The sequence below is a fragment of the Channa argus genome, chromosome 21 (assembly GCF_033026475.1).
Source record: "Channa argus isolate prfri chromosome 21, Channa argus male v1.0, whole genome shotgun sequence".
Taxonomy (NCBI): Eukaryota; Metazoa; Chordata; class Actinopteri; order Anabantiformes; family Channidae; genus Channa; species Channa argus.
This window is the reverse complement of record NC_090217.1, coordinates 16,005,471-16,020,615: the sequence shown is the minus strand read 5'-3', so window position 1 is coordinate 16,020,615 and position 15,145 is coordinate 16,005,471. Positions and strand designations below refer to the sequence as shown.

The 15,145-nt window shown below is 41.0% G+C and overlaps 1 protein-coding gene across 1 annotated transcript; it reads left to right on the top strand.

Moving 5' to 3' along the window:
• Nucleotides 1–3,670: 3,670 nt before the first annotated feature.
• adm2a (adrenomedullin 2a) lies at nucleotides 3,671–14,508 on the top strand. The gene is made up of 3 exons (XM_067490735.1): nucleotides 3,671–3,813; nucleotides 4,115–4,393; nucleotides 12,015–14,508. Exons 2-3 carry the CDS (start codon nucleotides 4,296–4,298, stop codon nucleotides 12,430–12,432), a joined length of 516 nt encoding a protein of 171 aa, XP_067346836.1. The 5' UTR covers nucleotides 3,671–3,813; nucleotides 4,115–4,295; the 3' UTR covers nucleotides 12,433–14,508.
• Nucleotides 14,509–15,145: the final 637 nt, after the last annotated feature.

The following is a 15,145-nucleotide window of genomic DNA, read 5'->3' as shown; positions in this document are numbered from 1 at the left end:
GCTACTGTAGGGAAATTCCGAGATGGTTCACTTTCATTAAAAGTGTAGTTTCAATTACTTGATTTGATCAGATGCAGAATGGATGCACCTGCATATTTCGTGTAATTCAGTCATGGGTCTTTCAGTATTCATCTTAAGTGAGAGTGTTTTTTTGAAACTTCACTCTTTGATTTCTCTGTACAACTTCCTTTAACAGCATATTCTGCAGAATCTGGTTTTATATGATGATACCTGTGATATCCTGTTTTTTTTTACATTGTCAAAACTTCCTATAAACAGAAGAATTTCAAAATAACTCAAGGGGCCAAAACATTAGAACCACCATCTTAAAAGGCAGCTGCACCGATAATGAACTTGCTGGTTTTGGATCTAGTTTTGGCAGTAAATGTAAATAAATGGCGTTAAACTTCCCTCTGACTTCCCTATATTAAAATATCTCTGATCATCAAGGTGACATATGCCTCCAGACGACATCACTTGGAGGAACCTTCAGTTCATATAATGTCATCTCAGTGCTCATACTATGGAGATTGTAATCGAAGCCAGCCTGCTTTTATAGAACTCCTCCAGATGACCTCACTTGAACTTTTTAGCTAGAAGGAGAGAATTTTTTTAATGTAGGAAAGTCACAGGTAAGTTTAAAAGCATCAATGTACATTTACAACCTAAAGTAAAGCCACACAAAGCCCTTTATAATAATGCACACAAGTATTACACCATCACCCATTATGACCTCAGTAATAAACACATAGTACAATTATCACCTTTCTTAAAGTTTCAACTTAAAAACTGAGAAATTATAACCTTGCAAAAGTAGAATTCATGGTGGAGTCGCTTTATTGGAATGAATTTGATTGTACAGGTGTATGTAATGATGTGACCTGTGATTGTAGTAACTACTTCCTTACTATAAACCCACACGCACACACACACACACACACAAACCATAGTTTATTCTGACTCAATTCCTGTTTCCTCCTGTTTGATCTATTAGGGGAAATACTTAGCTTGTTTTTTTGTAAATGGAACTATTTATGACCTGCTTTTATGGAAACCAGTCAAGAATGTGTTTAGCAGAAAAATATAGAACAACACTCTGTTTAACGTGTGCCTAAAAAGGTATCAGGTGTGATTCCCCAGTGATTTCTTCCAAACCAAACACTAGATGTATGTCAATAAGGGAAGTGAACCCATGGAATAATCTGGAAGACGATGTAATAAACATAATTTGTGTTTATGCAATGTACAGTTTACAATTGTAAATATATGCTATGTGTCTGTGTGTGAACATATCTCTGATACCTGTACAGTATGTATTCAGACAGCATGTGGTGCAAGTATACTAAAAAAAGAGATGGGGTTGTGTATGATACGGGTAGGAATAAGTGTGCTGTGCAAGAAAGTTATATGAATACATTTTTTTTTTTTCAGATTTTGCTGTTTTATATGTTTGGTGTGAAATGGAAGACTGATATAAAGTCAAAGTCAAGCTGACTCCACAATGGCATCTCTTTGCAGCTCAACCAGAATTATTTCTGCCTAAGTGAACTTGAGAGTGAGCATAAGAGAGTTTGGCTCAGTGTTTGTCTTTAGAACGACGCAACACTGCTTATTTGCGCTGTTTACGCAACCTTTAAAACTGACCGCGTCGCGGCCTCGTCCACTCAAAGATACACATTGACAAAAACGACGATGAAGAAAAGGTTCCTCTGCTCTTTCAGCGGCCGACTATGTCGCCCCAACTTTTCCTTTTGGGACATGTTTCAAAGCATGACCCCGGATGGAGCTCCTTTAAAAACTACCCTGTGCTGTGTTAGCCGGCTCCACAGATTGTGTTCGCTATTTGTCGCCGAAAACAAAAGGAAAGCGGAATCATTTGAGCATCTGAGCAGGAATCATTGGCTGCTGTCACATGCCAAAAAAAACTTACATAAGCCAGAATCTGTCGGCAAGGGACCTGTTTTCACAGCCAAGTCTGGGTGACAGTTCACCTTTTGTTGGAAAATTTTTCATGAATCATTGTGCCACCACTGCCAAATCAATAGGTAACACTTTTGATTGTGGGTGAAGGTCACGGAAGGAATCGACATGAAACATTCAAGATGAAGGAACCAAAGCCTAACACTGAAAACAGGGTCAAAGGTCAGAGCTATGCAGTGAATATTTAATGAACATAGTAACATAATCCAAACTGTCTTGTGAAAATGAAGCAAAGCATAGACTAGGAGGATCTTTACTTTACCTTGAGCAAGACCCTGAATCCTAACTTAGTTGCTCCCGGTGAGTGTAGGCCAGCTGCATACAGTAGCAGTTCCCCCATCAGTGTGTGAGATTGTGAGTGTAAATGGGTAAATGGTAAATGGCCCCTTATATTGCGCTTTTTTAATACGAGGAAAAAGGTCAACTCGTCCCGCTTAACACGTTTGATTGAAAATGAATGTTGCATAAGCTTTGAGGCAGGATAATGTGTTTTTATCATAATTTTATTATGATAAAAACACAGGATAATGTGTTTTTATCATTATAAAATGATCTGTTATGTGACACTGCATCAGGTAATGAAATGAGGAAGGTAAAAGGAATCTTGGACACTGTAAACAAAATTCTCACTGATGTGAAAGGAGCTTTTTATGATTCATCATTGTGATTACACCAGTAGTATGATACTTGTTTAGACATGTGACACAGTCAAACATGACTGAGTCATGGTTTGGTAACAAGGCACAAAAGCAACTTTTAAGACACATTTTAAGTGGTGGTAAACAGCAATAAGGAAATGTATCAATAATGCCTTATAGAGTCCAGCATCTCTTTTTCTTATCTCTCTACCACACTGAGCTAACAGTAAAGATAGGAGATATAAAGAGGGTTTGGTCAAGGGGACAAACTGCTGGAGAAATTCACAAAAACGGGGGGTTGTTTTTGAAATCACGCATGTGGTTGGTTATGATAGTGTTAAGTGCTTGCTGCTGAATAGTACCACGTTCATAATGCAGAGTGAGACCGTCAGGTGAGGTAAACCATGAAAATATTTGCCTCCCTCCAAAAAAAGATTTTTGGGGAAAAGGTTGCCTTAAATGGCCACTTGTATTAACACATTTTATAATGACAGTTGTACAATAAATCCCCTTAAAGCACCGCTGCTGCTCCAACAAACCACCTAAGTGGGCCCCGTTCTATCCACTGGGGGTCTCATCTCTGCCTGGAGTTTCCCAGAATCTAACATCGCCACTGATAATGAAAGTGCACTTACTATTCAATTACTGAAATAGTTATTAGTTTATTAGTTAATAGTTAATAGTTATTACTCTTTCTAATAGGACTTGAAGTTACCTGATCAAGCTCCATATCCAGGTAACAGTAAACTTTACGAAACCCATTTGCAATGTTTAGGCTCATCTATTGCAACATCATGGGACTTGTACCTTTACTGCTGCATCATCCTGTGTTGCATTCTTCCCCCAAACAGCACCACAGGACATTTTTCTTATATAAAGGTAAGTGGAATCCTAATTTCCTCTCAACACATTCCATCTCTTATTGTTGTTTCCAGTTATAGTTTATGGCTGAGTGTTTGTTGTTTTTTTTTTTTTACCAACTATTCTGAGAATGGCCAATAAAAACATAAACGCACCTTTGCCTACAAATCTGTTCAGTAGAACTTAAAGCACTGGTGAACTCCGCCCCCTTCAGTATTTAAACCCACAATGTCACCCGGCGCACACTTGAGAACTTGATCTTGACCAACACGTTTGGATTCGTGGGGAAACAGCTTCCAACTAAACCCAGACTGTGAGCTCTGCATAAAAGAAAGTAAGAATAACGTTTTCTCATCTCATGAGCATGATTCATAATGTTTAGAATGTATATGTATTTTGTCACGTTTTTGCACATTTTTTAAAAGACTTGAAATCTTTAAGAAAAACTTTAAATAAACTTTAACGAGGTGTGATGATTAAGACGTTTAAGCAATATACAGACATTTGGATAAAATTAATAAAAGGGGGGAAATCAGCTATTTAGATGATATTTTTAAAAGTTGTCCATCAATGGAAAAATGAATGAATGAAACGGGAGCTTAATTGGTCATTTATTACATCTGCTTTCCCCAAAGGTTCCATCTTCTGGATATCTGATCTCAGCATCAACCTTTTGGGATCTTTTTAGTGTTTTTTCCTGCCTTCCCCCTCCACCCTACCCCCCCCCTCATCCACTGTTGGGATCTAACCTTCGTCCACTCTGTGTGGTCACCCCCTCCTTTCCAGAGAGGGTGTAAAGTTGAAGTCTGCCCGGAGATGCGGTCCCTTCTGCGGCTCACTGTGTATTGCATCAGCCTGGTTTTCCTCCAGCAGCCACTGACTCGGGCGCTTAGGGAGCGTCCCGACAAGAACAGGTAGGACACGTTACTTTAATCAACTGCTACTGGAATTAGGCTGATGAGGGTGCCTGTCAATATAAACGTACTTTGGAGCCTTAGCTTTTGTGCACACTTTTTTTTTTTTGCGCACACGCTTTGGCTATTTGGAGCCACAATGACCACTTTGTCCGGCTTGGTTGGCACTAAAGCAAAAGTATTCATGCGCTCGGAAGAATTTTAAATCATCCGCTGAACATGTTTTTTTTTTTTATAGCATCTTACGCAAATCTCTCAGTCACTGGTTTTACGCAAGTGCAAGGTTTTTTTTGTTGTTGTTGTTGTTTTTTGTCAGCTTGTTTTAAATACGCCGAGTTTGCCACAAACTCGACATACTCAACAACTTTTTCATTTTCATATTTCGAATATGAGGCTCATAGAGTTTCCCGTTATTTGAGTTTGTGTATCCAGTTGAGGCATGCTGAGTGGCAAATCACACCAGCGTTACAGTGCGTAAAAGTGAAAGCGCTGTGCTCCTGTGTTTGCAGATAGTGGATTTTGCACATTACAAGGTCAAAAGCTCCCACATCCTACAGTAAAGCATGTTCTCTCTCCTTAGATAAGCCCTGCTGAGAAAAACATCAGCCTGTGGTATACGTGACAGTATCAGAGTATTTTAGTTTATAATTGTGTGAAAAGCTGTAACTCCTCTAAATGTGATTTCAAAAAGTAGGAAAGTTTTATGTATAATGTAGTGACAGGAAATGAGAATTAGAACTGTAAAAGTTGTTTGGAATGCTGCATTTGACATCAGATCTACAGTCATTATTATCCAGGTTGAACTGGACCAAGTGAATACGCCATCATTGTTAGAATCCATGTGTGTTCTGTAGAAAAGTCAATTTAGTTTCCACACATTTCTCAGATTGTTCATTCTTTCTTTTGTGCTCCCTCTTTTTCCTCCACCTTGTCAATCCCAACAGCTGTCACATGACAGTCTTGTCTAAATTCATCTCCCCATAATGGAAAATGGTCATTTCTGAACTGGGAAAATGTGTCTTTGAATAGCCAAGCCAGAAATACCAGTGAGGACTACTGTAAAACTTTATGTTATGCACTGACTGGCACCTGTACTTCTCCACCCATGGAGTGGCAGACATCCTTGAATAAGACGTCAGGCAACAGCACAAGCAGTGTGATTGTTGGAATCCAACACACAGAGAGTACAGTGTAGGCCGTTTGAGGTAATACGTGTGTGAGGACTGTCAGAGACGCAGAAGTGTGACTTTACATAGTTTAAATGCAGGGAAGACTAAGTCAGTGTGTGAATGCCCTCTTCTGGTGGATGTTAGATCTACAGCATCAGTACTGATGGAAATCAGAGGCCCGGGGCCCGTTAGGATTTACTCTGACCCCTTTCTAAAATTCATTTTGTCTATACACCCACTGACTTGGCAGGTCAAAGGGTCCGTCTACCTTAGCATATGACAATACTGTGCATATATTTGGTTTGAAAGAACTCAGTTAACAGACACAAAAGGACAACAGGGACAACCACAAAAAGATGCGTAACAACCACAAATAATCAACAAGAACCCTAAACTATATCTTAAACAAAAACAGACACAAAATGACACTAATTTACCAAAAAACACACAAAAGAGCAGCAGGCAGATATAAAACATCCTAAAATAACACGCAAGAAAACACAGAAAATCACAATAAACAACCTCCGAAGAACAAGAAAGAAAGCGTGGTTGCATTGCCAACCACGCTTTCTTTTAATCCGTCCAAGTGCGCACATAAAACATGATCTACATCTAGCAAATGTCTCAAACGCTACAGTAAAGCAGGAATGAAGGTGGCCGGAAGAAAACTGGAAGAAAAGAAGAAAAGGCCTTTAAAGAAAGCCCTTCTCCAATCCTGACACCGATACTGATGTAACCGTATACGCAGATTTCAGCTTGGTGGGAAAGAACACACATGATGCCTCCTTTTGCTTGTATCTGTGTGGCAGGGACCACCTGCTCCCAAATCCTAACGGAAAAAAAAAAAAAAAAAAGGAAACAGGAGCCTTGCACCTATATCTGCTGTTTGTGTAACTGCCGGCTCTTTCGCGCCACCTGCCCGGCGCTGTAATCCCCCGTCATTAGCGTCTGTGTTTGAGTGTAAGGGGCATTAGCAAAGCATGGTTTGTTAATGTGGTTTCAAATTTCTAAAGAGATGAAGAAGCAGAAAGGGATTAGTAAGGAAAAAAAAAAAGGCTTTGTTGTATAATGGTACTGCACAGAATCTCACCACAACATTCACTGATGTCTCCATAATGACTATTATGTGAACACCTTTACCTGGTTATCTTAAACAAATTATGGCAACATTCAATTCAACTTTATTTATATAGCGCCAATTCACAACAAAGTCATCTCAAGGCACTTTACAGAATAAAGTCAAGGTTATAAAGATGTATAGAGAGAACCCAACAATTCCCCCTTGAGCAACAGTTGAGAGGAAAAACTCCCTTTAACGGAAGAAACCTCCAGCAGAACCAGGCTCAGGGTGGACGGCCATCTGCCTTGACCGGTTGGGGTGAGTGGAAAGTGGAGAGAGAAAAGAATAAGAGCAGCAAAAGCAACAACAAAACATCGGGCAGGTTGGTAGGACCAGTAGCTGCACGCTGGAAGACACACAGCTCCAAAGCCGGGGGACACCTGCAGAGAGGCACAGCGAGAGGGAGACAGAGAATGAGAAAGACAACTACGGGAGAAAACCCACAGAGTTAATGTCATACAGTTCATCTGTTTTGGAATTTCTGATACACTTTTTGCAACAACGAATGGTCACTTCCCGGCTTCATTCGATTAGATATGGTTTTTCCTTTACACACGGAGTCGGGGAAGCCTCACCAGAAGGAAATAACCATCCAGAAATGATGGCCCCTCGCTGGCTTCCAAATTAAAAGTTATGAGCGTCATCACAGAACGAGCAGGTGCATTGCTTCAAAAGGAAAATGGACTTTGGATGAAAAGCCAAAAAGGAGACAAAATGGTACATTTATAGGTCCATGTAGACAAACAGACACCTCGCACATCCTGTCTGACTTTTATTTGTATAGTAAATTCTCCTGTTCCAAACTCCAACAGGCACATTCTGTTCTGGTGCCATCACAGGCTGACAGGATGATACAGCACATGGGCTACACTCATACTACTGTCTTCTCCCTGCTCTGGGTTTGCGTCTATGTTGTCCCTTTGTGTCCTGATAAGGACATGTTGCAACAGTGCCACACGGGGTGGTTTTAAAGCAAGGGGAAATTGCATGTTCCCCACATAACACATAACACAAACCCTTCATTGGTGTTTTCCATAAAATCTCGAGTTTTTTTTGCGTAAAGGAGGGAAAACAGTCTGTGTCTGCTGCCAAACGACAAGTTAAATATGGGTTTAGCGGCAAAGTGATTGACATTTCAAATTCCGTAAGTGGGAAGCTTCGGGACAGATGACATGTAAAGCTGATTTGCGGTCAGGCTTTTGCTACACTGACCCTCTGCCTCTAGTCCAATTGGACCAGGGTATGATGACACGATAAATCCATCTATGTGTATATGTTGTGCGGGCAAAGTTGCTTGAGCTTTTTTCAAGGACAAATAAAGTCATGTTTTTTTCCCCCCATGTGATTTGTTAAATTATTAACCCACTCTTGCATGCGTGGATTTGAACAGCGTGGGTTTTAAGCGTCATAATGAGATAATATTTACCTGAGAAATAGACTGAATCCATGTCATAGAGGGCGGCGTCCTGTCCCTCTGAGGTTTGCTAATCCACTCCGCCAATGGAGTTGACTTAGAGTTCGTCCTCTTGATTTGTTATCTCTACTTTGACGTGTTAAGACCTCATCGACAAATAATCAGTACATTACTCTTATAGAGCCACAGAATGACTAAAACAAGCATCAACCCTAATGCATTGTCTTTGGAGAGGCCTCATCTTGTACGTCTCTGTGACTTAGAACTTGGCCCCGACAAGGCTCAACCTGACCGAACCCAGGGTGAATCTGAGAAAGGTGAAAGTTGTTGATCAAGCAGGCAGAGAATTCCGCTGTGGATTAAGGTCTAAGACCTAAATTCCACCCCTCTACATCTCTTAAAGAGCAGGTTTCTGCTCCACACAGAAAGCCACTCTTTTGTGGAGCTGTGAATGTGCATGTAAAGCATGCAACACAATACAGCAGAGATTAGAGTGGAAGTTTAGGTCAAAGGGCTTAAGGAAAACAAAGATGGAGAAGCAGTTTCTGCGCACATGTAGTTTTTTTTTTTTTTACTTGGCATCCTGTCTGTCAGTCTAATTTGCTGACTCTGACAGGCTGACAGGCCCCGTGCCCATTTTGGCTTACATGAAGTAAATCACACCTTTCTTAGGAAAACATTAAATATTCTGCCGCAGAATAACAAGGATCAGTAGTTCTTGTGAAATAAGCAACCGAACCTGTATTTTGTTCAGTTTTTAGCTAAAGAAGTTGTCTTTGACAGTTTAGGGTTTTGAAGGACTTACCCTATACATGGTTTTGGTTAGGGGTCAGAGTTAGGGAAGGCTTGCATTCTTTTGGGTTAGGGGTTAGGGTTTTAGAAGGGCTTGTGTTCTGCAGGATTCGGGTTGGGGTTTAGGGTTAGGAAGGGTGTTCCCTCTGCAGGTTTCGAGTTGGGGCTTAGGGTTCCCATGGGCGTACCCTTTACAGCATTATCATTGTAAAGGGCTTACTCTCTGAAAGGTTAGGCTTGTGTTTGGGTCACTTTCTGTACAGATTACCGTCTCCAGGTAGGACAACAAACATGTGCCATCAAAACTGGGTGATCGTAGCTTTCATTCCACACCTTAAATGTAGCACTGCAGCCTGCTGTGAGTTTAACACTGAAGAAAACCCAAACAAGGCATCACAAAGGAGTTGGCCTTTTACCAAAACTGTAAAATCCCTAAAATCATCTTCTGTCAAGTGGAATTTATGGTTTAAACCTTTTAAGCTAAGATCATGCAAGAAGTTAAAATTACAGTACGCTGAACAACTAAGGACAAAGTAGTAGGATGTCTTTGATCGGCTTTCCATCACAGTGACCTCCGTTTCTGTTGAGTTGTGGGATTAGGGTCCTAATAAGCAAATTAGCTTGTCTAATGAGATCAGATGTAAGTGAAAGTGAAAAAAGTTCCCTACTGCAGGATTCTTTTATGTTTTTGAAGAGAATGTATGGTAGTCAGAACTCATGAACTGGAGCAGGCTCTGGACAGGCGGACTCAGACCTTGGCCTCAGTTTAGGACGTGCCCTCCATTACATATACTTCATATAGCCAGTAAAATCTAATATTTGGGTGTATATTATTAGGAAGCTGAATAAAGCTGCTTAGAAAGTAAAAAGTGAATTCGGTGGTAATACAATATGCCAGGTATCAAGTGAAATACAAAAGAAAATGCACTGGACAAGACCAAACACATTTACGCACACATTTAAATCATTTTAAATTAAATCATTAGGTCTTGTTTTTCAGGATTCTTCAAGGAAGTATTCTTCTATTGCATTTGGTGATGTAACACAGTAACAGTCACTCTCCCCCAGAAGCCAACTGGTTTCTAGTGAATTGAAGCTGATTAGGATGCAATCCAGCACAGTCCAATCATGTTTTCCAGTATCGCAGAAAGGTAGTCAGGGAGACATCTCGGCTGTTGCATGTGCACCAGGTTTCAATCTATGTGGGGCCTGAAGGCTCAGAGTTTGCTGTGTAAAGATGAGCTGCTTTCGCTCCTGTTTTAAACTTTTGACCTCCAAAATCTAAAAGACCCCACATCACAGATGTGTCCTGTAAGCACGAAGGCAGATTAGAGATCACAGAAAACATCGCTAAGTTATGCAGCTTCCGTTAAAATGTTTGCATTTAGGACTACACAAAATAAGGATTATATTTTGTGTAAAAGAGTTATATACATATATTCCGCACAAGCTGGGCAGTTTGGCACAGGGTCACCACTGATGCCCTGTTACCCATGTGAATTGTTTCCTGTGCAGTCACATGTAATTTTCACTCTGCAGACCAGGTGGGTGTAACTTGGTGATGTGGCATCATGGCACACGGAGCCTATCCTGGAAATAGTGCCTCTGTCGTGGCCTGGGGTTACACAACTATTTATTCAGCCACTGCTGTCTGCGGTGGCTGAATACACAGCAGGTCGTCTACAGACTAGCAAACTTGCTGGCAGGGAGTCGGCAACTGGACGGGCTGAAGAATCCAGACTAAGAGGAGTTGTCTGCTGAGATGTGAGACATCTCAGCAGACACCATAATAACAAACTCAGCAATTCACAAGTGGGGCACACTTTGTATTATAAGATTAGCTGGAGGTTCTGTTTCACCAAACATGGGAAGATTTTTCTTCTGAATCGGAAAAGCAAACATAGCAGATATACAGTATATATATACTGTATATGCTGCAAAAGCAGCGTTTGCATTTTAGATTTAGTGTAAGATTTTCATTCTTTTAATCCACTGTCTGCCAAGTGCAATAGGTGGGTTACTATTTCCTTCTTCTGACCCACATCAGTTTGGAAGTTAACGCTGAGGGATTTCAGTTACAGCTTGCTCTTTAAACAACATGGACATAGTTTAGTGAAGAACTGCAAGGTCAAGTTTTGAGAAGCAAATGTCTTTGTCAAACAATGAACAGATGGTGACTTGGTGACCGCTGTGTTTGCTGAACAGCTCAAACACACTGATCAGCAGCCCTGCAGAACGTGTTCATTTGAACCGGTCATTTAGTCTGACGTGCAGTGTTAGAAAAGACTAAATCATAATGTGTCTGTTTGGCCAAACGACCAAAAATACATCTCATCACTTAACTTTAGTTGATTGTAAGTTATGAGTAAATGCTGAAATCTCAAAGAATAAAACCACAATGTGGGTAAATGCTCACAATACGTGAGCAGCTTCTCTTTCCCTAAACAGGTTTTCATGGACAATCCACAGACCTCACTGTGAGTTTAACAAACATTCCTATTTTGACTCAGATGACCTTACCAACATGTAAGATGATTGGTTTTGACAATGATCGACTTCAAAGACCCCCAGGATGTTAACAGCTCCACTGAGATATTAACTGAGCAAAGTCTAAAAATAATGGTTGATATCAGATGGGAAATAATCTATCTCTCATTTAAACTCCATTCATCTATTTTATTGTTCAACTGAGACTTCGGTGTTCTCCTCTGGAGTCCATCAGCACCACTCAGCCACGGCTGGCCGAGCTAAATCTCCCATAGCTACTGTTTGCTGAAACCCAGCTGGCCTTTAAAATTCAGCGAGGCCCACTCAGAGAACACGCTGTTTTGGGGAACATGTTAAATATTATTAACTTAAACGAGATGCATTAAGAGCTGAGCGTGGCGTCCAAGTGGATGGTCGCCTGTGCACAGTGTGCTCAGACAATAGACAAAAATAATTTGTCAAGGGTACTTTGTAAAGCTGACCACTTTTCTGCAGAATTACCAGTGCACTTACAACATTAGTTGTTATGTTGGCTACTGCTTGCATGTACCAAGGGTGTTCTAATCTCTGATCTTAAACCCATTTACCTTCTGTGGGACATTGGGACACTTTTTCACCATATTTGTCTTCTCTCCTCAGGTTGGACCTCCTCAACAAGCTCATCAACCAGGGAGAAGATAATGGCTCAGGGTCGGGCATCCAGTCTGACATCGCACCTCCCTCTTCAACTTCAAGCCAATCCCCAAAACAGCTGATTGCCTTACTCAGACACCTGCCAGCGTCAAGAAGGAGGACAGTTCTGCTGAGAACGGCATGGGCGCGACCCGCTGAAGGTTCACTGATCAAGGAGAAGATGGCAAGAGTTCGTCGCCATGCTCACACAGGTTTGCGAGGGGGTCACCACCATGCTCATCACCCCCAGGTGAAGAGAGTGGGTTGTCTCTTGGGAACCTGTCAAGTGCAGAACCTCAGTCACCGGCTCTATCAGCTCATCGGTCAGAGTGGCAGGGAAGACTCATCCCCCATCAACCCCAGGAGCCCTCATAGTTATGGATGAATTAGTTCACTCCTCCAAACACCCCCAGCAAGCCTATCTATAAATCTATTTATTTACCGCTTTAATGTAATGCTCATAGTTTTTGCTTTTTGATGTAGTCCATAACTTTTGTTTACCTATGAAAAAACTATACTAAAAAACAATACTCGTCCTAAATGACTGAATTTTGTGCTTTGTTACTTTTTGTGATGACTGATGAATTTGAAGATTCAAATTCAGGATCATGACTGACTGAATGCTTTTTGAAGGCCCTAATTTAAGTTCTGACACTTTCCTGAGAACCGTTGTCTTTTCGAAGGACATTACGTCTCCTGGCGATTCTTGTACCCGAACGCTCAAAAGAAGCCAATGGGCCTCGGTTTGACTTCTTAATCCTGTTAATGTAAGAATGAAAGCTTGTCTTCAACACCAACCATTGGCCTGGTCCTGTCTGCCAACTTATCTCCCCAGTGGTGGTTATCCCGTGGCTCATTGATCAAACACTTAAGCCGCTAATGTGGATTTCAACCTGCACTCTGAGCTGGAGGCTTGTCGAAACCAATGTATTCCCAAAGACCCAAATGGCCCAATGAACCCTTTTACCTCTTTTTTGTGTGCCTCCCCTTTGGAACTCCGATATCATATCTGTGTTTCCAGTTTCAGTACGAAAACCGATATTTCTGGAATAGTTCACAAACTTTCAACTGAACTGGGAATTTGTCACTCCGCAGGACTTTGTGCGCAGGACCATAGTTTACATTCAAGACCAGCCACAGTATTTAGGTTACGCCCAAGTTTAAGAGCATTGTGAGTCAGGACCTATCCAAATAATCTCTTCGCAGACAAAGAGAAAAAAAGAGGTCAGCATCCAGTACTTTGGAAGGAATCTGAGTGTCCAAAGGATCAGATTCTATGTTACATTATAGCACAGTTGGCATCAAAGTGAACCTTGGAATCGTGGATCAGCGCTCTTGTCTGTCTCTTCCGTGTGATTCATAACTTTTCTAAGCGAGTCAGTACTTTGGGTTGACAGGAGTTTAATAAACCTGCCTTAATTACTTAAGTCATATGTACTGCCACAGCAGGAGGGGAGGGGGCCACAGTGAGCTTCCCATAAGCCGTTTTTATAACCGAAACCCCATCATATTGGTGTTCAGCTGGGCCTTCTTTAAGGCGCCTTTGTCAATTTACACTGAGCTGAAAAACACAGGGTTGAGGGGGCTCCAGTGTTTATTTCACACAGGTGCTGGCCCCCCTGTACCAGTGGGGGGCATTTATGCTGACATTTAGCGCACACATTGGATTTTCTCCCTGTTTCCGCTTTAGCTCCTTATCAAAGACATGTTGCTGCAGGAAACTGAATTCATGACCATAGTGTCACCTCTGATGATTTGACTTGAGACAAACCAATTTAGAGTAAGTTGTAAATGTGCAAAAATTACTAAATGTCCATCACAGTTTAACCATCATTATTGTTTTGAAAGCGACGTATATCTCACATGTGTGTTCTATGTCATGTATAGGATGGTGTTTTTCAGCTCAGTATAAACTGACAGAGGTGTCTTTAAGATGGGCCAGCTGACCACCCATTTGTTTAGATGACCCCTCTCTGCTCTGTACTTAAGATTAGTAAAGAGAAAGGCATCCACAGATATGCACGCTTGAAGTCCATGTTATCCATGTTACTGTAGGTTTTCTTTGGAATACTCATTTGACAAAATTTGAATTAATTACATGTAATTATATTATATGTAAAAAAAAAAAAAAAAAAAAAGGTCAACTGCTGGCTGCAACCAGCAGACATCTATGTTAAATGTGTTTAAATTAGTCCTCGAGTGACGGCTCAAACCTCTGCTGTTACGTTATGGGTTTCTGATGAGAGACCACAGTGACCAAAAATGTTAGATGTAAGTGATCCCATGTGCAAATGTGTACAAAAAAAAAAGTGCAGCAACATCTAAAATGCCTGCGCTGACATTCCCTTTTTTCTATTTGTGCCCGACTTTGAAATGGTGGGCGGATAATGGGCTGAGAGTATCTGAGGTCAAGTTGTCCTCGTAACTCCTGCTAAAATTTGACATGCCCTTAACTTTCCCCCCCCAAAAAAAGAAAAAAAAAATCCTACCAAAACCATAACATCCACAAGCCCCAACCCCCACACAATTTTATTCTGGAAATGATTTACATTCTCTTATACTAGTGTTCCTAGATTTACTGCCATATGACAGCATGATCTCTTGTTGGGAGCTTTGAGTGTTTTACAGGAGGTATTCAGGCAGGATCGATTCTTTCACTTTCTTGTTGATGTGCACATTCATTTAGATCATAAAGCGTGTTGCATTTTGCTTATAGATAATAGTTTGGGATGCCTGGGAGCTTTAGTTAAACTCACCAAATACCTGGCAATACTTGAGAAATGAAATTACTTTGCAATATGTGACAACAATGTGTATTTTGTTTTTGTTTCCACTTTCACTTCATGAGCAGTGTCGTTTTATATTTAGTCCTTATCCTCATCCTGGCTGTCTATTAACCACTGGGGCCCGGAGGTCACAGGGTAATAATCAGCAGTTCTTTAGACTTAGGTCTAATCTCTTCAAAGGCTTGCTGAGGTGAAACATGCCATTCACTCTGCTGTAATAGAGCTAATTGATGTCTCATGACAGGTCATTAAAAGGCTTTTCAAATGTCTAAAAAGACCCTGGTGGATCTCTCTACTTTTTACAATGTACCA

Bases quoted from the DNA above. Each gene is read 5' to 3' on its own strand.
- adm2a (XM_067490735.1), top strand. From the start codon at position 4,296: ATGCGGTCCCTTCTGCGGCTCACTGTGTATTGCATCAGCCTGGTTTTC. The intron at 4,394-12,014 runs GTAGGACACGTT...TTCTCTCCTCAG, and splicing joins GAGCGTCCCGACAAGAACAG to GTTGGACCTCCTCAACAAGC.